Source organism: Hyperolius riggenbachi, chromosome 1, assembly GCF_040937935.1.
Source record: "Hyperolius riggenbachi isolate aHypRig1 chromosome 1, aHypRig1.pri, whole genome shotgun sequence".
Classification (NCBI taxonomy): domain Eukaryota; kingdom Metazoa; phylum Chordata; class Amphibia; order Anura; family Hyperoliidae; genus Hyperolius; species Hyperolius riggenbachi.
This window is the reverse complement of record NC_090646.1, coordinates 273,354,133-273,381,127: the sequence shown is the minus strand read 5'-3', so window position 1 is coordinate 273,381,127 and position 26,995 is coordinate 273,354,133. Positions and strand designations below refer to the sequence as shown.

Sequence of the window (26,995 nt, the reverse complement as noted above, 5' to 3'; positions counted from 1 at the left end):
TGGAAACGTGCCCTAATAATTATTGGTTAGACAAATATTTAACTCAAAAGAGCTCACCATGTAAGGGCCCGTTTCCACTGAACACAGTGCAATGCAGCAACATAGACACATCGCACCGCGGCTGCACTGCAACCAATGAACGACAATGGAAGTTTCCATTGCGTGCTGGTATTGCGGAGCGGTGCAGAGCGATCAGAGAATCTGTAGCATGCTGCAGATTCTCGCACGGCCGCATCCGCATGCTGTCTCCTCCAATACACTACCGCATCACCCGATGCAGAAGTGACGCGATTGGGAGCGGAAGTGATGCGTAGCCGCATAGGCTCCCATTCGCAGATAGAAACAGGCTCGTAGGTGTTCATTCTACTCCCTATTTGCCTATTGTTATTCCTGTCTCTTAATTGGTACAGCTGGGTGATTTGGTCTGCTCCAGCCCAACTACCAATATATTTACAGTCATGGCCAAAAATGTTGGCACCCCAGAAATTTTTCCAGAAAATCAAGGATTTCTCACAGAAAAGTATTGCAGGAACACTTTTTGCTATACACATGTTTATTCCCTTTGTGCGTATTGGAATAAAACAAAAAAAAGGAAGGAAAAAAAGAAAATCCAAAAATGGGTTGGATAAAATTATTGGCACCCTTTCAAAATTGTAGATGAATAAGATTGTTTAAAGAGACTCCGTAACAAAAATTGCATCCTGTTTTTTATCATCCTACAAGTTCCAAAAGCTATTCTAATGTGTTCTGGCTAACTGCAGCACTTTATACTATCACTGTCTCTGTAATAAATCAATGTATCTTTCCCCTGTCAGACTTGTCGGCCTGTGTCTGGAAGGCTGCCAAGTTCTTCAGTGTTGTGGTTCTGCTATGAACTCACCCTTCCAGGCCCCTCTCTGCACACTGCCTGTGTGTTATTTAGATTAGAGCATCTTCTCTCTTCTCTCTTATCTTTTACAAGCTGGATAAATCGTCCTGTGAGCTGGCTGGGCTTTCACATACTGAGGAATTACAAACAAGGGCAAAGCTGTTTGCAGGAAGAAAAGAGCAGCCTGAAACTTCAGTGCATGGGGGAAAGAAACACACAAATGATCTCTTGAGATTCAAAAGGAATGCTGTATACAGCCTGCTTGTGTATGGATGTATTTTTCTATGTGTGGACATACTGTACATCAATCTACTTCCTGTTTTGGTGGCCATTTTGTTTGTTTACAAACAAACTTTTTAAAACTGTTTTTAACCACTTTTAATGCGGCGAGGAGCGCGAAATTGTGACAGAGGGTAATAGGAGATGTCCCCTAACGCACTGGTATGTTTACTTTTGAGCGATTTTAACAATACAGATTCTCTTTAAAGCATGTGATGCTCCTTTAACCCCCCTGGCGGTATGAAAAATTCCGCCAGGGGGCAGCGCAGCAGTTTTTTTTTTTTTTTTTTAAAACATGTAGTGAGCCCAGGGCTCGGCGATCTCCGATCAGGAAATTCCTGGAGGGCTTCCACCCCTCGGCGCTGCCTGGCACTGATTGGCCAGGTAGCGCACGGGGTGTGGGGGGGGGGCCGCGCGCCGCAACAGATAGCGGCGATCGGGCGGGGCCGGCGGCGATCAGAGTGCTGGCGCAGCTAGCAGAGTGCTAGCTGCGTCCAGCAAAAAAAAATTATGAAAATCGGCCCAGCAGGGCCTGAGCGGCACCCTCCGGCGGCTTACCCAGTGTCCAGCAGGAGGTTAAACTCACCTGGGGCAAGTAACAGGTGTGGGTAATTTCAAAAAACAACACCTTAACCTCCTTGGCGGTAACCCCGTGTGTGACACGGGGTAAGCCGCCGGAGGGTGCCGCTCAGGCCCTGCTGGGCTGATTTACATAATTTTTTTTTTGCTGGACGCAGCTAGCACTTTGCTGGCTGCCCCAGCACCCCGATCGCCGCCGCCGCGCGCCCGATCGCCGCTATCCGGTGCGGCGCGCGGCCCCCCCCCCCCCAGACCCCAAGCGCTGCCTGGCAAATCAGTGCCAGGCAGCGCCGAGGGGTGGATCGGGTCTCCCAATGACGTCCTGACGTCGGTGACGTCATCCCGCCCCGTCGCCATGGCGACGGGGGAAGCCCTCCAGGAAATCCCGTTCTTTGAACGGGATTTCCTGATCGGTGATCGCCGAAGGCGATCGAAGCGGGCCGGGGGATGCTGCTGAGCAGCGGCTATCATGTAGCGAGCCCTCGGCTCGCTACATGATTAAAAAAAAATAAAAATTTAAAAACTGCTGCGCTTCCCCCTGGCGGTATTTTTCATACCGCCAAGGGGGTTAAATGGCCACTATCGTGAAAAATTGTAACATTTAAAATACACGGAAACACATACAAATAAGAAGTATATTTCCTTCAGATTAAAATGAGCCATAAATTACTTTTCTCCCATCTTGCTGTCACTTACAGTAGGTAGTAGAAATCTGACATTACCGACAGGTTTTGGACTAGTCCATCTCTCCATGAGGGATTCTCAGCATGCCCTTTATTTTTTTTATACTCCTTGAAAAGGATTTATATAAATATGCTGCCTTGCCTCCCTGCTCACTGCATGCTTTTATAGCAGTTGGACGGAGCAACTGCCATTCACTAAGTGCTTTTGAAGATAAAGAAAACCCTGAGAATCCCCCATGAGGAGATGGGCTAGTCCAAAACCTGTCGGTTCTGCCAGATTTCTACCACCTATTGAAAGTGGCAGCAAGATAGGATAAAAGTAATTTTTACTCTGGGAGAAATGTACTTCTTATTTGTATGGGTTTACATGCATTTTAAAATTTACAATTATCGTGATAGTGGTCCTTTAAGACCGATAAAAAAGTTCACGTAGTTTTTTCAGTGTGTGTCTGTGTGTGCCACACTAAGCATGGACAACAGAAAGAGGAGAAGAGAACTCTCTGAGGACTTAAAGAACCACAATTGTGGAAAAATATCAACAACCTCAAGGTCCATCTCCACAGATCTAGATTTGCCTTTGTCCACAGTGCTCAACATTATCAAGAAGTTTGCAACCTATGGCAACTGCTAATCTCTCTGGGCGTGGACGGAAGTGAAACATTTATGAAAGGTTGCAACACAGGATAGTGCGGATGGTGGATAAGCAGCTCCAAACAAGTTCCCAAAAAAATTCAAGCTGTCCTGCAGGCTTAGGGAGCATCAATGTCAGTGCTTAATTATCCGTCAACATTTAAATGAAATAAAACACTATGGCAGGAGACCCAGGAGGACCCCACTGCTGACACAGACATAAAAAAGCAAGACTACAGTTTTCCAAAATGTACTCGAGTAAGCCAAAATCCTTGTGGGAAAATATCTTGTGGATAGATGAGACCAAGATAGAGCTTTTTGGTAGAGCTCATCATTCTACTGTTTACTGAAAACGGAACGAGGCCTACAAAGAAAAAAAACACAGCACCTACAGTGAAATATGGTGGAGGCTCAATGATATTTTGGAGTTGTTTTGCTGCCTCTGGCACTGGGTGCCTTGAATATCTGCAAGGCATCATGAAATCTGAGGATTACCAAAGGATTTTGGGTCAGACTGTAGAGCCCAGTGTCAGAAAGCTGGATTTGCGTCCAAGATCTTGGGTCTTCCAGCAGGACAATGACCCCAAACATACTTCAAAGAGCACCCAGAAATGGATGGCAACAAAGCGCAGGAAAGTTCTGAAGTGGCCAGCAATGAGTCCAGATCTAAATCCCATTGAACAACTGTGGAGAGACCTTAAAATTGCTGTTGGGAAAAGGCGCCCCTTCCAGTATGAGAGATTTGGAGCAGTCTGCAATAGAAAAGTGGTCCAAAATTCAGGGTGAGAGGTGTAAAAAGCTTACGGATGGTTATAGGGAACGACTGATTTCAGTTACTTTTTCCAAAGTGTGTGCAACCAAATATTAAAGTTAAAAGTGCCAATAATTTTGTCCAGACCATTTTTTGGAGTTTTGTGTGACCCTTTATCCAATTTGCTTTTTTCCTCCTTTTTTTGTGTTCTGTTCCTATATACACACAAAGGGGCACGCAGATCAATCCCTCTCTGATCTGAATCTGATCACAAAGGGAATACTACCCCCCCCCCCCCCCCCTTCCCGATACACTGCACACAGACTTCCATGGAATCTAACGAAAATCTATTGAACTACAATGTTATGGGCCCTCTGTCCACCACTTTCCCACCGTGTCTGTTCAAAACATTTTTGCTGCAAATCAATCAAAATAATGATCAATGCAGCTCGTTGCATTACAGGTGTCTGGCAGATTTGATCGAATCTGCCCCTAAAAATGAATGCGTGCATGCTCAGCACTGCACCCAAGAAGCAAGCAATTGTAAAAGGCAAACTACAATGGTAGCATTTATTTCTCCAGTGACAAATCTACTTTACGGTTTTATTTTTTCTCCTGATTTAATGTTCCCCGACTGTTCAGTCGACTTATATAAACTAAAAGCCAATTCTATCAGTTTTTAAAGGAAAGATCTGAGGGAAAAAAAACAAGTTCTACTTACCCAGAGCTTCCTATAGCCCCTGGCAGCAGATATGTGCCCCGCCGCAGCTTCGGTGTCGTGGGGTCCCCTCTGTTGCAGATTCCGACCTCGCCAGGTCGGCATCTTCTGTGCCTGCGCGAGCGTGCCACTCATGGTCGTGCTCACATGGTCTGGAGCGTTCTGCGCAGGCGCAGTACTTCTGCATCTGCGCAGAACACTCCAGAGCAGGTGAGCGCGATCACGAGCGGTGCCACTGCGCACTTGCACAGATGCAGTAGATGCCGACCTGGCAAGGTCAGCATCTGCAACGAAGGGGATCCGGGGACACAGGAGTTGCTGCAGGGGACATATCGGCTGCCTGGGGCTGTTTTTTCGCTCGGATCTTCCCTTTAAACTAGTGATTTAAAAGAGAAGGGTCAGGTCAAGCACTTGACACAAGAGAGTGCTTCCCCTAAGTGGTGCTGCTTTACAAGCATCTATAAATGAAACAATGTTTCCCAGGCACATTGACTGTTTTTAGACAGCAAAGCCAGTTATGGGATCTGGTTGGTGGCCAGCTAAAAGGTGCAGTGACCTGTAATGGACATGCAGTGTGTAGCAGCTTCTCTGGAAATGCTCATGCAGCTGAAACACTCACTGACTGACCATTATCTCCATTTCAGAGAAGCCTCACTGAGCTGTGGCAATCACTAACACAATGACCAATGTGCACAAACTACCCATGTCTATACAGAATGCTCAGTTATGTCAGACTTCCCACAAATCTGCAAGGAGAAACCTTGAAACAGACCTTACAAACAACCAAAATATAAATCCCAGATTATAAAAACAAGCCTGATGATGATCACACATTATATAACCCAGTTATTCAACTGACCAGTCAATTAAGTGTATTGGTGTCATTCAATTCATAATTTTTTTTAAAGATTCTTTATTTAACAGTTTTTAGAGGAAAAAACAATGAAACAGTTATAAAAATATCACTTATCGAGATGTCACATTGTTTACAGAATAAAGTGCAAATACAGAGTTAACATAGGGATCCCACAGCGGGTCCCTCAAAAACCAGTGCTATAACAATGGAGGTAAAACCCAGAGTACTGTATCTAAGACAGAAAAGCATATAAACAAAGGATATATATATATATATATATATATATAGATAGATAGATAGATAGATAGATAGATAGATAGATAGATAGATAGATAGATAGATAGATAGAGAGAGAGATATACATACACACACACACACACATTGAGAGAAAGCAACGATTGCTATTTCCGTTAATTACGTGAATACACATAGCTGCACCTATGTGTAGGAAGGTCAGACCTCAACCTATCTCTATAGTGCAAAAACTAAGGTGAAGGCGGGGGCACCGGGGCCCAGAGGGAACATACACCCTGTGGACCCGTCTCCACCTGTTGACAAATGGAGATCCAATAAGTATTCGGAAAAAGCAGCAAAGGCATCAGTACTCAATTAGAAATACAAAAGAAAGGGGGTGCGTTATGAAAGTAAAAGAACAAACAGGATTAGGAGAAAGAAGACACGACAAAGTAAAATAAAAAAAAACAAGGAAGAAACAAGAGAAGAGAAAGAAAAAGAAAAGAAGAAAAAATGAGAGAGAGGAAGAAAGAAGAGAAAGAGAAGAGCGATCCGGGCAGGGCACCCAGGGCCTTTAGGAGGGAGAGGGACCAGCTCCTCTCCCTCCCTGGGAGGTCAGCAATATAGATCTTAAAGAAAACCTGAACTGAACATTAAAAGTAAAAATAAACATACACAAGTCATACTTACCTCCTGTGTAGTCTACTCCTCAATCTATTTTTCCTCTCCTGCGTCCTGTTTGTCCACTGTGATCAATGGAATTCTCCATCCTCCATTTTGAAAATGGCCATTACCCATAACAGCTTCTGGTCAGCACACAGTTAAACTGTAACATCGCCGACTTGAGCCATAGGGAAACATGGACACATCAGTTCTCCTCTCAGCTGTAACTGACAGCAACTGATATATAACCGACAGCAACTGATATATTTCAGTTCTGACAAAATGTTGTCAGAACTGGAAGGGATCACTGTCAGAAGAAAATGGTGAGCTTCTGAGAGGAACTGATGGCGAGGTAACTATGTAATGTTCATTTAAAGTTACCTCATGTGTTTATTTTAATAAATTTTACTCAGTACAGGTTCTCTTTAAGGATCAACACCATGTCGTGAAGAAAGAGAGACGCTATATCAACGTCAGGTGGACTAAAGCAGTGTTCTCCCCAGGATCAATCAGCCGGGCGGAGCGCCCGGGTAAATTTAATTACCGCCCGCCTGGTGTGATTGCATGCCCCACAGTCACCGTGCCCAAGTAGAATAAATTATTGTCCGGCTGACGTTGCGTGCCTGTCATTTGTGCCTACACGCAGCGCTGCATCTTGCAAGTCAGCAGCAGTTGCGAGCATAGGCATCGAGGGGAGGAAGGAGGAGGGGGCGGGGGATCGGATCTGCGCGCTTTTGAAAGTTTGCTGCCTGCTGGGCTGGGACTCCTCGGAGAAACCACGTGGGTGGCCAGGCTCTGTGCAACACTCACCAGGCTCCGTTACAGCGGCCCCGCCCACAGACCTCTAAGCAGCGTGCAGAGTGTGTTTCCTGCCTGAGCCTGACCCACTGTTAGATCGCACAGTATACAGTGGTCGGGACTCGGCAGGAGAGATGAATGAGATTGTGGGTGGTCTGTGGATGCAAGAGTCAAAGCCCCTCCCTGACAGAAAAGGTAACTTGTGCACATGCACCATCGCCAATCCTCCTTTCCACCCCTTACACAGACACTCACTTTCTTGCTGTCTCTCTACCTTTCTCTCTTTCTCACTGTCCCTTTCACACTCTTTTTTTGCTGTCTCTCACTCAGTCTCTCTCTCTCACGCTGTCTCTCTCTTCTCTCTCTCTCGCTGGGTCTCTCTCTCGCTCTCTCACACTAGGTCTCTCTCACACGCTGTGTCACTGTCTCTCTCTCTGTCTGTCTCTCTCTCACGCTGTCTCTCTCTCTCACGCTGTCTCTCTTCCTCTTTCACGCTGTCTCTCTCTTTCAGCTGTCTCTTTCTCACTCTCTTTCACGTGGTCTCTCTCTCTCTTTCACGCTGTCTGTCTCTTTTTCGCTGTCTCTCCCTCTCTCTTTCGCGCTCTCTCTGTCCCTCCCTTTCTTGCTGTCTCTCTCTCTTTCACGCTGTCTCTCTGTCCCTCTTTTTCTTGCTGTCTCTCCCTCTCTCACGCTGTCTCTCTCTCTCTCTCTCTTTCACGCTGTCTCTCTCTCACGCTGTCTCTCCCGCTCTCTCTTTCACGCTCTTTTTCTCGCTGTCTCTCCCTCTCTTTCAAGCTGTCTCTCTTTCACACGGTCCCTCTCTCTCGCTGTCTCTATCCCTCTCTCACGGTCTCCCTCTCTCTTTCACACTGTCTCTCTCTCTCCCTCTCTTTCTTGTTGTCTCTCTCTCCTTCTCTCCCTTTTGCTGTGTCTCCCCCCCCCCCCCCTCTTTCACTTTCTCTCTTTTCACCTTATCTCCCCCCTAGCGCTTTCTCTTCCTCTCTCTCACTCTTCATCCACTTATCTCCATCTCCCTCCCCACCTCTCTCTCTCTCCTCTTTTTCTCCTCCCCATTTTTCTTCCCACAATTGTTCTCCCCAGGATCAATCAGCCGGGCAGAGCGCCCGGGTAAATTTAATTATCGCCCGCCTGGTGTGATTGCATGCCCCGCTGTCACTGTGCCCAAGTAGAATAAAGTATTGCCCGGCTGACGTTGCGTCCCTGTCACCGCAAGCCGCATCAGGATGCACTGCTTCTCTGTGCATGAGATCTCGCGCTGCCCGGCGAGCTCGTGCTTTGATTGGCTCAGCGCATTAGCGGCGTGACCATTAGCGCTGGCCGCCGACTGCAGAGCCATGTGTCTGTGAGCTGTACAGAGACGTGTATGGAGACAGAGGTATTGGCAGTGTTTACTGATGGCTGAAGGAATCAGATTCTATATGCAGGCTGTGAAATATAAATATATATATATATTAATAATTCACAGCCTGCATATAGAATTTGATTCCTTCAGCCATCAGTGAACTGTGCGCATACCTCTGTCTCCATACACATCTCTGTACAGCTCACAGACACATGGCTCTGCAGTCGGCGGCCAGCGCTAACGCACACACACACGATGCCCCCATAATATGTGGCCCCTGCACACTATCTGCAATACCCCACGACCAATGCAACTGGAAACTAAATAGTAAAAGTGGACAGAAATAGAGAGATGAGCGTACGCTAGGCTGCAGTAGTGCAGCATAGCGTGCTCTGGTAACTTGCGCACGCCACCAAATTTCCCCATGCCTACCCACCCGGCTACTTTTTCATGCCACCCGGCTGGAAAAAAATTCTGGGGAGAACACTGTAAAGGTTATTAATCCTGACCAGGGGTCATTAAGTTTTTATACAAGTCAGTCTCCTCAAACTCCCACCATGGAGACCAGGTACGGTTAAATTGTTCAAGTCTGTCATGTAGGGAATGTGTGAGGTCCTCCATATATTTGGTGGATTGAATCTCCCTAAGCCATTCTGCAATGGGGGGAGCTTGAGTTGACTTCCAGTGGCGTGCGATGATAAGTCTAGCGGCATTAATTAGATGTTTTGAGAGAGATTTTTTGTATTTGCCCAATCTTCTCGGAGTGTTGTGTAGTAGGTAATAGGAGGGGTCATCTGATGGCTCCACATCTGTGATTTTAGTAATAATAGACTTCACAGCATTCCAGAAAGGCACAATAATTGGGCAGCTCCAAAAAATATGGAGCATGGTCCCCTTATGTGCCGTACAACGCCAACACAGAGGGCTGGAATTGGGGAACATCCTGTGAAGTTTATCTGGAGTATGGAACTATTGTGTTAGCATCTTGTACCCTGATTCTTGAATACGCGCTGATATTGAGGATTTCTGGGACAATATTCAAATCTTTTGCCACTGGGGGTCAGTAAAAGTCTTGCCGAGGGTAGATTCCCACTTGGAGCGCAATGAGATAGACAGCCCCTGGTCAGTAAGGAGCATTAAATAAATTTGCGAGATTCCATGTGTGACATGAACCTCCCCGTTGCACAGTCTCTCAAAGGAAGAGAGGGCTCTAGAGAAACATCTAACATTGCCTAAACTTGATAGAAAATGCACGAACTATAAATAGGACCAGGCATCCAAGGAGGGGGATCGAAGTCGATCCCTTAAGGAAGCCAGTTCGGCCCATTTAGCATTTTCCAGAAAATGGTATGCCCTAATAGGGCTCAAGTTCCTCCAATGTTTATATGCCCCTTTGCACATGCCAGAAGGAAAATCAGGGTTATCTAACAGGGGGATCAACGGTGAAGGCCGAGAAGAAAGGTGAGCAATTCTATTCATTTTGTTAAAAATCTTCATAGTGCTCTCAGTCAACGGAGAGGCCTTAACCATAGAAGGAAATGCCCCAGAAGACCATGGCAGGTGCTGGAGATTAAGAGCCGTGACATCACTCTCCATACCAACCCATTGCTTGAGGGCACCATGGCGATGCCAATCAATAATTTGTATCAAAGATGAGGCCCCGTGATACAAAAAGAGATCTGGGATCGACATGCCTCCCTGATCTTTGGGCAAAATTGTTAGTGCATACTTAAGCCTGGGGGGGGTCTGTTTTTCCAGATGAATTTCTGGAAAAGCTTCCTAATTTCTTTTAAGTATGAGGCGGGTGCAAATATTGGGAGGGCTTGGAAGATATAGAGGAACCGTGGTAAGATATTCATTTTAATGATATTTGTTCTGCCAAACCAGGAGAATATTGCTACATCCCATCTTCTCAAGTCCGCCTTAATCTTAGAGAGCAAAGGAACATAATTCAGGGTAAAAATGTCACCAAGATTATTAGGTATTTTAGTGCCCAAGTAGGAAATTGCTTGGGGTGACCAGGTAAAAGGAAAATTAGACTCTAATTGTGCTTGTAAATTAGAAGAAAGGCCGACATTTAATGCCTCACATTTGCTATAATTTATTTTGAAATTAGACAGGGCACTGTATTTAGCGAATTCTTGCATAAGGTTAGGGAGCGATATATGTGAAGGGGGTACCTGAAGGGGTCTGAGCAATAGCAGCTTTAAGCTCTGATAGGGATATGGGATCCTCTAGTTCTTCCATAGCCTCCTGGAGCACTTTAGGGAGACCTGACTGTCTGATATATTCCAGTATATTCTGTAGAGTAACGGGGCCTGTCTGATTAGACCCATGGTCTGAAAGATTATATAAAGATTTATAAAAGTCCCAAAACACCCGAGCAATAGAGGAAGATCGATAATGTTTTGTGGCAGTGACATCGTTTATATATGGAATATAATTAGCATTCTGTTGGATCCTAACGGCTCTAACTAGGAGGCGACTGCATTTGTTACCGAATTCGTAGTAATGTCGTTTACAACGGGAGGCAGCATATCTTGCCTTAAAATATAGTAGGGATTTTAGTTTTTCCCGCTCATTGGTAAGTGCATCTAGATCTGCCCTAGACATAGAGCCCCTATGAAGTGCCCCCAGCCTATGAATTTCCCCAAGAGCCCTAACAATTGCCTCATTTTTCTCCTTTTTCAACCTACTTCCTTCCTGTATCAGTATGCCTCGAATCACACATTTGTGGGCGGCCCATAGGGTCATAGGAGACGTTTCCTCTACATCATTGGTTTGAAAATAATTAGTGATAGCAGCGGCTACCCTGTTTGCTATGTCCTTATTTTTGAGGAGAGAGGTGTTAAGTCGCCAGGAGAAAGGGCCCCGTCTGCTTTCAAGGGCATCAATCGAGACAGATACAAAGGAGTGGTCTGAAAAAGGGCAATTATTAATTTGGGCTGCTGAGACAACTGATAAGAGATTATGGGACACAAAGATATTATCAATTCGGGAGTAGATCCCATGTGGGGTAGAAAAGAAAGTATAATCTTTAACTGAGGGATTTAATATGCGCCAGGTGTCAACCAATTGCCTGAAATGAAGAGTTTTTGCATTTATGGTTTAATCTGTATGGGAGGGCAGTTCTACCTGGGGAAGTGTCAAGAGCAGAATCCAAAGCCACGTTCAAAATCACCACCTATGACTAGACTCCCCTCAGCAAATGAATCCAACTCCCGTAAAAAGCGCTCCAGAAAATTCTGTTGGCTCGAATTTGGCGCATAATATGATCCAAACGTATACATTTGATTATTGATTTGACCTTTTATCATAATAAACCTGCCCTCATTGTCTTTGCAAATCTGGATCTGTGAGATAGGCACATCTTTAGATAATAATATTGCGACCCCTTTGGACTTAGAATCTGGAGAATTGCTCAGAAAAGCGTTAGGGAAATATTTATTGTCTATCATGGGGTGTTCAGTTCCACGTAAATGTGTCTCCTGGAGGAAAGCTACATGCGTTTTAGTCCTGCGGAGTTCAGAAAGCAGAGCGGATCTCTGTTCTGTAATGTTTAGTCCCCTAACGTTAAGCGTCTGTATTTTAAGTGATGCCATTCGGTAGTGTTAGTGTTGCGTACGACCTTCCCAGACCCCCAATGCCAACCCCGACCGCTTAGAAAAATAAATTTTATGATTAATGCATGCTCTAATGATCAGTTAATCTTTCCCTTAGCACCAACGGAGTTTTGAGTGATATAACAATCAATTCATCATTAAAAAAAGAAAAGATCAGATAGCTTTCAATCAAAGGGTTGCTACTTATATGGCAACCTTAAAGCCCAACTTAATAAAGAAACAGCCAGACACAAATCCAGAACTGATAGACTGCAATCTCTATGTCTACCTCTGGCCTATTAATTTTGCAGAACCATACTAATTCAACATGCATACAGCTGTTTGTGAGTGATTGCTCCTCATCAGTGCAAGGCACAGATTAATATGACTCTATGGGCTTGATTCATTAAGCTGCACTGCTAAAGCAGGGCACCTTAATGTGAAGGAGCGGCCGCTAATGCATAAAGCGCTCGCTGCTATGTAAGGAGCGTGTGTTCCTAATTCCTATACATAGTAACTGTGTAGGAAGGCACGATCCTTACATAGCAGCGAGAGATGCTATGTAAGGCATGCATTAGTGGATGCTGCTTCACATTAAGGTGCGCTGCTTTAGCAGTGCAGCTTAATGAATCAAGCCCTAGAAGTAGTACTTTGCCAATATGTTTTAAAGAGTACACAGTAAGCTAATGGTCACCCGGAACCTCCTACAAATTCCTGGTGGTTCTGTGTCACCATGAGCATACTGGGTACTCTGTAATCATCAAGTACAGAAATGCTTTGTGACCAGTGTAATAAACACCACCTCAATGGGGTATCCTGGTTATGCTGTCACTTCCTCTAGGTTTATATTGAAGATAAAGGGATAAAGCTGTGAATAAACAGAACAATCTTGTTCAAGCTCCCTAATTTTACGTACTGACTTTGGCTACCCTGGCCTGGACTTCCACTGTCCACCAGCAGGACTGTACCCTGACTCTGAATGTCCTGGATTTCCGCTGTCCACCAGCAGTTGGCCTTTTACTCACCATTGGAAACTTGCAGTTCCCTAGCTTGCTTGTGGGTGGTTCCAAGAGCACTTTCAGCAGGATCACACACCACCAGCTGCATCCTGTTTAGTGCAAATGCACTGCCTATCTGGCATCTAGTTGCCAGAACTTTGTTTGGTGTCCGCTCTGAGTCTCTGGACAATCCTGTTTTCTGGCCTTGATCCCTGATCTGCCCTTTTACCTGATAAACTGTTACCATACTCTGCATTTCACCCTGACTTTGCTCTTTCCTGTTCCCTCCGGTACCATTGTCTGGTTATATAAATGTTGTGTATATCTTTTATATATTTCCTATGTATATATCAGTTAGCTAGATTCACTGGGGTTTCTGTGTGCACACTGCTTGTCATTATATTGTGGTTTCCCTGCATGTATCTTGTATATAGAGTGATTGTGCATGTTGCTTGCATAATACTGTGGTATTCTTGCATGTATGTTTTTGCACAAAAGTGCCTTGCAATAAACACTATTGCACATTATTCCTTGTCTTGGTCTCCGCATTGCTGCAAACTGTAATCATTCTATGGTTTTCTGTCCAATATTTGTAACAAGATTGTTTGTAAGTTGAGATTTATTTGTAAGGTGAGTCATAGTGAAACGTTAATAAATTACTTACTTTCAGGCAACTCTCGATTTGGGCATATACTGGTAGTATAAACAATGTTTTTCGGTTGTGTTGTTTTCAATCTGCTTTTCACCACTTCATTACCAGCATTCTCTGTCCCCTTAAGAACCAGAGACCACTGGTACCAGAAACCACCGAATACAGACAAATCGCCGCACATATCCACTGAACACCCGTCGCTTCAGGCCACTTACACTGCTGTCTATATGACGGCAGAGCTCTGTGAGCCAGGTTGCTTACACTGATGACAGGGTCAGGAGCCAATGAAATCAGCTCCTGACCGGCTAACAGAGCTCTTCTGTCATAGAGACGGCAGGGCGGGTGAGCTGCGGTGGGGAGACAGCGACTAGATCTGTGAAAGCGGCAAAAACGCACAGCGGCGGTGATGTGAAATCTACGCGCTGGCAGGTATAAAGCATCAAAACAGGGTGTAGATTTCAATCACCGCCATCCAGAAGTGGTTAATGTGTTTTAAACTACTCAAGGCAGTTTATAAGGTACTTTAGCATGTAACAACAAAAATACGTAATAAAAAACAGTGTTGTATATTTTGTACAGGAAGACAACTTTGTTTGAATGTATGAAGCGTTTTTAAGTAGGGGACTATCCGTCGTGTAAGAAACAACAGTTAAAATACCCAGCGATAGTCTTGTTTGTCTCCACTAGTAGAGTATTTTTTTTTTTGTGAAGCAATCTAGTGGAGTGCAATGGGGACTTGTCTTATGGACATAAAATATGACATGCATAGACCAGCCACGGCCAGAAGAAATGTATTTCAAGTGGTGAAAGCTAAATAGATATAGAGAGACCCTTCACTGAAACATTGGACTATAGGAGGATCAGGGAAGTCTCTGGATCATCCAGGGGCTTCCCGCTACTGAGATAAGTATGTCACCTTTTCCTTCGTACTGGAATTTAAGGAAAACAACAAGTAAACCCCTTCTCATATTTTAATTTGAAACCTGATCCTACCTGAAGTGGTTCTCACACCAGAGTTCTGTGAAAAACCTGATTGAGATCCAGAAAACGAGGGTCCAGTCCATGTGCTATGATAAGGTGAATACGCTGTGCAGTTAGGCTGAGACCTAAACAAAAGGAGAAATATACCATCATAGCCATAAATCACCATCATAATAGATAGATCACTGAAAACATGCTACTCAATAATAGGCTGCTAAAAGAAATGTTTTTTAATATTTATTCACTTTTTAGTTTGCATTTTGAAACAAGGCCATGTCTATTAATTAACACATTTCTTTAAACCTGATCACTTTGAAAGCTTTCTCCTGCACATAAAAACACATTGTAAACAATAGAGAGTTGTTCATCACTGCTACTTCTATCTAGTTCATGGGATAAATACAACCTAATACACCAATTCAGATCTCATTATCTTAGTTTAAGTGCCCATTTCCATTGCTGCAGCATTTCCCAGTATGCAATTCGGCGGGGGAAACGCAGCCTTTTTGAAAACAGTAGGCTGCTGCCCAAATTGCATATGGGGGAAAATTCAGACAGCATGCTGCTAGCGATAAATAGCTTACTGGGAAACCTGCTTAGAGCTATCTAAGGTTAGACCTCCCTTCTTATTTGGAATATTTCCTCTAACATTCAAGGGGTTTGAGGGACCGAAAGTGAGGAGAAACTTTCCAAGGAGATACAGAAAATAAAAAAATGTGTAAAATAGGTTTCTGATGTGCGCACTCCTACCTATACGGTCTTAATCTAATTTTGTTAACCACTATAAAAATTAAATTGTCTACCACTCCTGTATTACATACCAATGTCTCTATTTTTAGGTACGGTATACTGTTGTCTGTATTTTTATGTACCTCTATTATGTTGTGTATCTTATTGCTTATTATCTGTATTGTTGTATCCATTATCTATTACCTGTATTGTCCTGTCGGTCACCCCCATTATCATTGCCTGTAATGATATGTATTCTATAGTGCTGCGTAATATGTTGGCGCTATATAAATTCAAATAATATTAATACGTAACCATGTTTGTTACATTCTTACTGTGTACAGCAGCACAGATGATGATTGCCTAATAATTTATTAATAATGATAATTCAAACACAGAAATACGTAAGAATGTTCTTGGAAAAATAGATAGGTTAAAAGAGTTATCAAACGTACTCTGCTTTGGTGTTGCTAAATGCTCAATCACCAATTTGAAAATTGATCAGAATGACTGGTTGCTCAAAAGATTGGCCATGGAACAGCTTGTATGTATTAGGCTATACACTGACAAATGTCTAAAAAGAAAAATCTTACCTCCGACTGCCAAATAGGTATCCCAATACACCACCAGTTCCCATGCCAGTCCAAAACCCTGGTCCTTGAGTTGCATGCCTGCCAAACGTAGTAGAATCACTATAGCCACCAAATCCAGATGTCTGACCTAAAATGTTACAGAAAAGAGAAGGGACTGTTTAACAAAAATACTGCTTTACTCAAAAATGACATTTTTTCTTCACTAAACTATATTAATGTGAATGTAGTGTAACAACACACACTATGAAAATATGCATCAGTGTTACAGTATTTGCCGCCGTATAAAACGCACTTTTTTCTCCACAAAAAAAAAAAACGGGGAGAAAAACTACCTGCGTTTTATACGGTGTCGGCGAATGTAGGGAGTGCACCACTTACGAGCACCCGCCGACCCGCTGCCATGGGAACTCCCTGCACTGTCTCTTGTGTGCCATCCGCTCCCCCGTGAGTGTCCCAAGATCCTCGTGTATTCCACCTCCTGCGGCATATGTCCGCGTGTCTCCGCTCCCACCCGGTGTACTTAGCAGTGTAGCAGCAGTGACTGCCTGCTCCCTCTCTGCTCTCCCCTTGAGTGTGTACTCCCCCCCTCCCCCCAATATTATCTGGATAGTGGCAGTGTCTTTCATAATCCAGCAACTCCTGGGCACTGCAGACCTGTCTCCTCTCTCGCAGCTACCCCTAGTGATGGCTTCTGCTGAAGACGCGATTAGCAGAAGCTGTCCCTAGAGGAGCAGAGGGATAGAGGAGACAGGTCTACAATCCCTGGGAGTCGCTGGATTAGGTAAGACACTGCTGCTATCCAGATAATTACACCAAGGGGAGCACACACACACACACACACACACACACACACACACACACACAAGGGGTGGGGGTGGGGGATGAGCGGGCACTCACTGCCGCTATACTGCTAATTACACAGGGGGGAGGGGGTGCAGAGACACGCGGACCACACAGGGGGAGCCTGGGACCAAGGCTGTTTGTTGGGCAGGGCAACCGCCCTGGGTGTAGACTGGCAAGTAGAAGAAGGGGGGCACATGCAGAAGGACTGATACGCGGTGCAGCCAAATGTAAAAAGAAAGAAGATTACCAGCGCGATCACCTTCCTCGACTCCCCCTGGGTGCCCTGCGGCTTGCCTGCGTCCAACGTCAAGTCATCATCATGTCACCACCACATGATGACACCTGTCAGTGCGCGGCGCCCATGGAAGAGCCAGCTTTCCGGGCTCTCTTCGCCTTTGTGGTCTCCTGGCCTCTGCTTCCTCCTGGATAAGGGGCTGGTCACTAGTAAGTAGGTAGATCTACTTGTGACCTGTGGATGTGTGACTGTCCCTAAAGACTAAGGGTTTGCGAGTCCACGGGGGTGGGGTGGGGGGGGGGGGTAAGGGGAGCGCAATTTTTACACCCTCGTCCTGGGTGAAATTTTGCCTAGAAACTGCCCTGCCCCATGAGGACACTCATGGAGGCACACTGGGGACAGAAGGGGTTAGACAGGGACACACTGCGGACAGAAGGGGACACAGGAGGACACCAATTGGAGGATAACATCTACAAGTCGCTTCTGGAATATGGACACACCAGGTTTAGTATAAATACTCTTTTCCCTGGTTTTTGCACTGTAAACCTAGGTGCATCTTATACTTTGGAGCGTCTTATACAACAGAAAATACAGTAGCTTGGAGAGAAAGAAAATAAAGGCTGCCATGGCTTTCTTCGTTTAACCTGTTTAGGATCCTTGCAATTTTGACTCAACAATAACTTTTACTTTTACATTACTCATGACATCCAAGTGATAATTACAGTAGAATCTCTATAGAGATAGCCGCATAGGAGCATAGGGGGCGCTAAGCGCCGCAATAGCAGCATAGGGGGCGATATACAGGCTGGGAACGCGAAGAATCACTCGAGTTCCCAAGCCTGTCGGGCGGTGACGGCCAAACCGGAAGTTTTCGCCGGCGGGTCCTGGACCATCGGAGCGGAGCTGCGAGGGCACCGATCGGCTGCAGGGGGCTGAGGGAAGCCCCAGGTGAGTAAATCTCATTTTTTTGCCTTGACTTTAGGTTCACTTTAAGCTCCAACTTTTCTAATTTCCAATATTTTTGACAGTCTCAAAACTTTTGGCCAGGACTGTAGTTTATTTTGCCCTGAAACCTGCCGTTGCATTTTATTCAAACTGCTTTTTGTTATATATTAACATCTTCTAATTAGCTGTTCTGAGCTGTTTGTGTCCTTGAAGCACAGAGAGCGTCACAGAGAGCTCCTTTTCACTTGTTACAGTGTGTTTACACATATGTATCAACATTGGAATGCAAACAAAGATAATGTTATCGCCAGTTTGGATACAGATTTTAAGCTGAATAGCAGGACAAAGTGCTTTGTTTAACTATTTCAGTGATGTTCTGCTAAAAAAAAATAATTCTGGGATAGTAGCTTTTAAACTGTGAGGAATCTTTAAGAGCAAAGTAGTAAATACTGACTTTCAGACCACTTTAAAATCATACCACATATGCATTATTTCATAACTAGTTGGGCATGTAACGGACTATTATCTCCAGCCTGTGCATCTGTAGAGGTTGGACTTTATTGCTGGGCTGATGTGTCAGGGACCCAGGTGCTGTACAGTAGCATCGCTAGGCAATAGTAGAATAATGCATCTGTACAGTATTGGGGCCCCCAGGGTGTCACCTTAGCAATTTGCATCTGATTGTTACAGCTGGCAGGCAATGAAGGTGTCCACACAGCCTAAGGCTAGGTACAGGTGCGATTTACATTAAAGGACCACTACCGCAAAACACTTTATTTTGAAGCACCCCCACAGTAGTTACATTATTCATACAAAAGCTTCACTGTGTAATTGTTTTAATTTTTTAGCATGTTCCTTTAAAGATCCACATGTCACTCTCTCCTGTATCCTTCAGTCCCTGCATCTACGCTGACGGACTTTTGTAACTATAAATTCACAATAGGGGAAGCCTTGTCACGTAAATAAATAACAGATGGTTTGCCCTACTCTCCATAACTGCCAAATTCACGTTCTGCATCCTATACTCCAGCGCCCGCTGCATAGAAAGGACCCACGCACTTCCTGCCCTGCAGGCATTGGAGGAGGCAGGTGTCAGCGCAGACACGCGGGATGAGCCGCTCTCCCCCTATGCCATTGCATGGAGGCTGAGTAGCAGTGACTAAATAGACAGGAGAGCGGCTCCATCGGCTCACTGCACAGCTGCGTCATCAGAGGCAGAGCAACAGGACTGAACAGTAGTGATGGGAAGTCCGGCTCTTTTTAATGAATTGATTCATTGAAAAGAGCCGAACTTCCCATCACTACTGTTCAGTCCTGCTGCTCTGCCTCTGATGACGCAGCTGTGCAGTGAGCCGATGGAGCCGCTCTCCTGTCTATTTAGTCACTGCTACTCAGCCTCCATGCAATGGCATAGGGCAGGCATGGGCAAACTCGGCCCTCCAGCTGTTACGGAACGACAAGTCCCACAATGCATTTGCCTTTATGAGTCATGACTGTGGCTGTCAGACTCCTGCACTGCATTGTGGGACTTGTAGTTCTGTAACAGCTGGAGGGCCGAGTTTGCCCATGCCTGGCATAGGGGGAGAGCGGCTCATCCCGCGTGTCTGCGCTGACACCTGCCTCCTCCAATGCCTGCAGGGCAGGAAGTGCGGGGGTCCTTTCTATGCAGCGGGCGCAGGAGTATAGGATACAGCACGTGAATTTGGCAGTTATGGAGAGTAGGGCAAACCATCTGTTATTTATTTACGTGACAAGGCTTCCCCTATTGTGAATTTATAGTTACAAAAGTCCGTCAGCGTAGATGCAGGGACTGAAGGATACAGGAGAGAGTGACATGTGGATCTTTAAAGGAACATGCTAAAAAATTAAAACAATTGCACAGTGAAGCTTTTGTATGAATAATGTAACTACTGTGGGGGTGCTTCAAAATAAAGTGTTTCGCGGTAGTGGTCCTTTAAGTAGTAGAAGTAGAGCAAGTATTTCTCTACTTATGTGTTGTTGTTTTTTCTGAGATAGTATGCTTCTGAGATAGCTTCTCTTTAATGACACAGGAGACCTAGGTTCAAATCTCGGCTCTTTCTTTTCAGTAAGCCAGCACCTATTGAGTAGGAGACCTTGGGCGAGACTCCCTAACACTGCTACTGCCTATAGATCACGTCCTAGTGGCTGCAGCTCAAGCACTTTGAGTCCTCCAGGAGAAAAGCACATTATGTTGTTATGTGTTATTTGTCTTGTCTTGACTATAGTGAGAACTCTTTCATGCTATGCAGTGGCCGGATAGTATAATAGTTAAGGCCTCTGACACAGGAGACCAGGGTTCAAATCTCAGCTCTTCCTGTTTAGTAAGCCAGCACCTATTAAGTGGGAAGTTCCTGGGCTAGATTCTCTGACGCTGCTACTGCCTATAAAGTGCGTCCCTAGAGGCTACAGCTCTGGCGCTTTAAGTCCACTAGGAGAAAAGCACGTTATGTTATTTGTCTTGACTGTAAATCGCAATAGGAAAATACAGAGCAATGCAACTGCGAGTTTTGAAGCAATAAATGTAACCAGAGTGAATTACCTGTAAAGCCAGATTTAAAACCAGGTGGTGGAGGTGCACTGGCTTCTCTATAGATATTGTCATAATCAGAGTGATGCTGCTGCTCCTGCATAGAAGGTCCACTCAAAAACAGCTTGTACACCCCATAAGCCAGAGCCAGAATAACCAGAAAACCAATTGCTCCATTAGCATAAGACGGTGACTGAGTGTCCCAGCTTTTTGAATAAGATCCTCCTGAATTATAGCCACCAAAGCCGTATCCATTTTGAGATTTCCGTCTTCCTTCCTCTGTAAGTTCCAGTGTGTATTCCAAACCACAGGATCCACGCAGGACATACGGATCATCAGGATAATCAAAGCCTTCACAGCTTACTTCAATTCTACCAAATCTGTAAGCATTGTCCATATCCACTTTGCATTCCCACTGGAATTTAAAACAAGTCATGGTTAGAATGTGCTCAACATTGAATATGTTGTAAAATACAATCACAATTATTTACCAGTGAAAATGCCCGCCCCCCCCCCCCCCCCCCCCCCAAAAAAAAGAAGGTCTTAGGCCTCGTTCACATCAGGGCCGTTTCTGTGCGCTTTTTACAGCGCACTGCCCTGTGCGATCAGCAAGGTATTTACTTTCCCCTGTAACTAAATGTAGCTGGTTCACATCTATGCGCTGCGCTGAGCAGCGTTACAGAAACGTAGGGTTGCATGCATTTCTGTGCGTTGAGCTGTAAAGTGCTCAGCAATGCAAGTAAAAGGGTCCGCTTTTTTAGCGCATAGAAGCGCGTACAAGCGCATAGAAGCGCATGCGTTTTTTACCCCTAATTGGAGAAAAAAATACATTTACATACAAAAACAAAGTTTTATTGACAACTGCTGCTGGTACAACAAGCAAAACGTGCTTTAACCTCTTGCCGACCGCGTCACGCCGGCAGGCGTGGCCGCGGCGGCAGCCCCAGGACCGCCTAACGCCAATTGGCGTAAAGTCCTGGGGCTCTGTTTTGAATGAGATCGCGCGCACGCTGCGCGCGCATCTCATTCTCGGAGGGCGGAGCTCCGCCCCCTCTTCAGTCTCCGAGCGGCTATTGCCGCTCGGGAGACTGATAGACGGCGTGATCGCCGTCTATTTACCCGTACAGCGCTGCGATCGGCAGCAGCGCTGTACTGGGGACAGCCATGTGACACGGCTGTCCCCCTGGGACACTGGAGAGCGATCGGCTCTCATAGGCAGAAGCCTATGACAGCCGATCGCCACAATTGGCTGGCTGTGGGGAAGGAGGGAGGGAGGGAATATATTTAAAAGAACACGCTTTTTTTTTAAAAAAAGAGTAACAAAAAAATAAACAATCTGGGGGCGATCAGACCCCACCAACAGAGAGCTCTGTTGGTGGGGAGAAAAGGGGGGGGAAATCACGTGTGTGCTGTGTTGTGCGGATCTGCAGCTTAGCCTTAAAGCTGCAGTGGCACATTTTGCTTAAAATGGCCTGGTCACTAGGGGGGTTTAGCACTGCAGTCCTCAAGAGGTTAAAGAAGCGCAGCGCAACGCACAGAAACGCACACTAAAGCGCGCACAAGCGCATGCGTTTTTTACCACGCGCTTTCACACTTTTTTCAGCGCAGCAGATGTGAACGAGGCCTAAAACTACTTACTTGTTTGACACTCTTATTCTTGGGGTAAGTTCATTGCACCTTTTAAAACTGTATTTTTTGTTAGCATTTTATTTATTGTGGGCACCTCCCTCCCAGTTTGTAATTTCCAAGGACACTGCATCAAACATGTAGAAGTGCATGCAGGTATATCTATGTGTTTGCATTATGCCTACATTAGCATGCCAAATATGATTTTCAAAAATGTACAATTCCATTTTACAGCCATGGGGACATGACATTGTCATTATACAGTGGGCTTGATTCACAAAGCAGTGCTAACCTAAAGACTTTTGGGCGTGATAAGCATTGCCCTAAGTAGGTTAGCACTGCTTTGAGGGAAAAACTCGCCCGCAAAGTTTTGCGCGCAAAGTCCGGTGCCCTCGAAATGTCGCATAGGGTTTAATGGCGTTGTGCGCGTTAAACTTTACGTGCAAAACTTTGCGCGCGAGTTTATTTTATCACGCCTAAACTAAGTTTAGGCGTGATAATGAGCTTTTCACCAGTGTGCTAACAGTTAGCACGGCTTTGTGAATCAAGCCCAGTATATCATCATCATCCTGTACTAATCACTTATTTGGTGTACAAAATGCACTGATATTTAGTGACATCTTCCTGCTTAATTACCTAATGACCGCCTCACGCCAATGGGCGTGAACGCGGCGGCTCCCTGAGGACCGCGTAATGACAACTGACATCAAGTCCTGGGGGCGTGTTATGCAGGAGATCTCTCCGCTTGAATGACGAAGCTCATCAATCTCTCAGCGGCGATCGCCATCTATTTACACTGTACAGTGTTGCGATCAGGGCTGTGGAGTCGGTCCAAAAATCCACCGACTCCGACTCCTCAGTTTAGGATTCCACCGACTCCACGACTCCGACTCCTCTAATTTGCATATTACAATTTTGTTGATTAAAAGTATGTAACATGAAATTCGTCTCATAACTGCCAACGCTTAGGAATTTTACAAGACATCTGAAGTGAGAAGGATATGTAGACTACTATATTTATTCCCTTTAGACTAAAACTAGTCCTTAGTAATAGTACTTGTAAAAGGTACAAACCGGAACAAAGAACATCTATCAGGCCCTAGGCAATGTAAGTGTGGGTACATGTAAGAATGATGTGCAGGTACTCTGCAGGGGAATGAGGAGATTGTAAACAGACAACACCTCTGTGTTCAATGTGCACAGCATTCTCAGTGGATTCCCTGCAGCTCTGTGAGGAGTGCATATGTAGAGTATAGTACTACTGTGTAACAAAGTAAACCTGAGACAGATGAAATTAAAGTTTTATACATACCTGGGGCTTCCTCCAGCCGCCTTCAGGATAATCAGTCCCTCGTTGTCCTCCTCCACCACCTGGATCTTCTGCTAGGAGTCCAGGTACTTGAGCCAGTCTGGCGTAGTGCGCATGAACACACTCCACCGCTAGGAGCATACTACACCTGTGCAGCACTATTGCGCAGGTGCAGAATGTTCCTGGCTGTGGGAGTGGCATGCGGCCGGACTGCGCTGACTGGCTGAATTACCAGGACTCATAGCAGAAGATCCGGGTGGTGGAGGACAGTGAGGGACTGATTAGCCTGAAGGGGGCTGGAGGAAGCCCCAGGCAGTGTTCTCCCCAGAATTTTTTTCCAGCCGGGTGGCATGAAAAAGTAGCCGGGTGGGTAGGCATGGGGAAATTTGGTGGCGTGCGCAAGTTACCAGAGCACGCTATGCTGCACTACTGCAGCCTAGCGTACGCTCATCTCTCTATTTCTGTCCACTTTTACTATTTAGTTTCCAGTTGCATTGGTCGTGGGGTATTGCAGATAGTGTGCAGGGGCCACATATTATGGGGGCATCGTGTGTGTGTGCGTTAGCGCTGGCCGCCGACTGCAGAGCCATGTGTCTGTGAGCTGTACAAAGATGTGTATGGAGACAGAGGTATGCGCACAGTTCACTGATGGCTGAAGGAATCAAATTCTATATGCAGGCTGTGAATTATTAATATATATATATATATATATTTATATTTCACAGCCTGCATATAGAATCTGATTCCTTCAGCCATCAGTGAACACTGCCAATACCTCTGTCTCCATACACGTCTCTGTACAGCTCACAGACACATGGCTCGGCAGTCGGCGGCCAGCGCTAATGGTCACGCCTCTAATGCGCTGAGCCAATCAAAGCACGAGCTCGCCGGGCAGCGCGAGATCTCATGCACAGAGAAGCAGTGCATCCTGATGCGGCTTGCGGTGACAGGGACGCAACGTCAGCCGGGCAATACTTTATTCTACTTGGGCACAGTGACAGCGGGGCATGCAATCACACCAGGCGGGCGATAATTAAATTTACCCGGGCGCTCTGCCCGGCTGATTGATCCTGGGGAGAACAATTGTGGGAAGAAAAATGGGGAGGAGAAAAAGAGGAGAGAGAGAGAGGTGGGGAGGGAGATGGAGATAAGTGGATGAAGAGTGAGAGAGAGGAAGAGAAAGCGCTAGGGGGGAGATAAGGTGAAAAGAGAGAAAGTGAAAGAGGGGGGGGGGGAGACACAGCAAAAGGGAGAGAAGGAGAGAGAGACAACAAGAAAGAGAGGGAGAGAGAGAGACAGTGTGAAAGAGAGAGGGAGACAGCGAGAAAGAGGGAGACCGTGAGAGAGGGATAGAGACAGCGAGAGAGAGGGACCGTGTGAAAGAGAGACAGCTTGAAAGAGAGGGAGAGACAGCGAGAAAAAGAGCGTGAAAGAGAGAGCAGGAGAGACAGCGTGAGAGAGAGACAGCGTGAAAGAGAGAGAGAGAGAGAGAGAGACAGCGTGAGAGAGGGAGAGACAGCAAGAAAAAGAGGGACAGAGAGACAGCGTGAAAGAGAGAGAGACAGCAAGAAAGGGAGGGACAGAGAGAGCGCGAAAGAGAGAGGGAGAGACAGCGAAAAAGAGACAGACAGTGTGAAACAGCGTGAAAGAGAGAGAGAGACCGCGTGAAAGAGAGTGAGAAAGAGACAGCTGAAAGAGAGAGACAGCGTGAAAGAGGAAGAGAGACAGCGTGAGAGAGAGAGAGACAGCGTGAGAGAGAGACAGACAGAGAGAGAGACAGTGACACAGCGTGTGAGAGAGACCTAGTGTGAGAGAGCGAGAGAGAGACCCAGCGAGAGAGAGAGAGAAGAGAGAGACAGCGTGAGAGAGAGAGACTGAGTGAGAGACAGCAAAAAAAGAGTGTGAAAGGGACAGTGAGAAAGAGAGAAAGGTAGAGAGACAGCAAGAAAGTGAGTGTCTGTGTAAGGGGTGGAAAGGAGGATTGGCGATGGTGCATGTGCACAAGTTACCTTTTCTGTCAGGGAGGGGCTTTGACTCTTGCATCCACAGACCACCCACAATCTCATTCATCTCTCCTGCCGAGTCCCGACCACTGTATACTGTGCGATCTAACAGTGGGTCAGGCTCAGGCAGGAAACACACTCTGCACGCTGCTTAGAGGTCTGTGGGCGGGGCCGCTGTAACGGAGCCTGGTGAGTGTTGCACAGAGCCTGGCCACCCACGTGGTTTCTCCGAGGAGTCCCAGCCCAGCAGGCAGCAAACTTTCAAAAGCGCGCAGATCCGATCCCCCGCCCCCTCCTCCTTCCTCCCCTCGATGCCTATGCTCGCAACTGCTGCTGACTTGCAAGATGCAGCGCTGCGTGTAGGCACAAATGACAGGCACGCAACGTCAGCCGGACAATAATTTATTCTACTTGGGCACGGTGACTGTGGGGCATGCAATCACACCAGGCGGGCGGTAATTAAATTTACCCGGGCGCTCCGCCCGGCTGATTGATCCTGGGGAGAACACTGCCAGGTATGTATAAAACTTTACTTTTCATCCGTCTCAGGTACCCTTTAATTTGTAGTCACCAAACCAAATTTTAATAACATATCAAATTATTTGATTTTTATCAGCAAAGGGAGTGCATACATTTGCATAAATCAGCATCAGTGCAGAATTATTTCCATCTCATTGACCATCTCTATTAGTGACACAGCTCAGGGGAGGACTGGGACAATTCGGCCTGGGGGGAAATTGCAACTTAGAGGCCCGGTAACAGAATCTCCAGCCCAAATACGTTTGCATGCAATAAAGATATGATTTTAATGGTAGTTTAAAGCTACGATACATTTTGCAGTTACGTTAAGCATTTTAGGCTGGGGGGTGTAATTGCGTGGGGGACATTTACTTGGTGCACTTTGGGCCTTTGAGGGTACAATCTGTATTAAGTTTGTATGTTCTCCCTTTGTCTACGTGGGTTTCCTCTAGGCACTTCAGTTTCCTTCCACATTACAAAAAAATAAAGATAAGTTAAAAGGCTTACCCCTAAATTGGCTATAGACTACAATGGACATATGTATATGGTAGGTATTAGCTTGTGAGCCCCTCTGAGGACAGTCAGTGACATGACTATGTACTCTATAATGTGCTGCAGAAGATGTCTGTTGTATATAAATACATAATAATAATATGGTAGGACATAATACTATGTCTATGGTAGGTATTAGCTTGTGAGCTCCTCTGAGGACAGTCGGTGACATGACTATATACTCTGTAATGTGCTGCAGAAGATGTCAGTGCTATATAAATACATAATAATAATATGGTAGGACATTATACTATGACTAGGGTAGGATTAGATTGTGAGCTCCTCTGAGGACAGTCGGTGATATGACTATATACTCTGTAAAGTGCTACAGAAGATGTCAGTGCTATATAAATACATAATAATATGAGAGGACAATAGACAGGCTATGGTAGGATTATATTGTGAGCTCATCTGAGGACAGTCAGTAACATGACTATG

General features: G+C 45.6%; 1 protein-coding gene across 1 annotated transcript in view; it reads right to left on the bottom strand.

Moving 5' to 3' along the window:
* SARAF (store-operated calcium entry associated regulatory factor) overlaps positions 1-26,995 on the bottom strand; it is a 45,083-nt gene that overhangs the window by 495 nt on the left and 17,593 nt on the right. The window contains exons 3-5 of the mRNA XM_068271134.1: positions 20,561-20,963; positions 15,978-16,104; positions 14,668-14,780 (exon numbers count right to left, since the gene is read on the bottom strand). Coding sequence (XP_068127235.1) covers positions 14,668-14,780; positions 15,978-16,104; positions 20,561-20,963 — 643 coding nt within the window. The remainder of the gene's footprint in view (positions 1-14,667; positions 14,781-15,977; positions 16,105-20,560; positions 20,964-26,995) is intronic.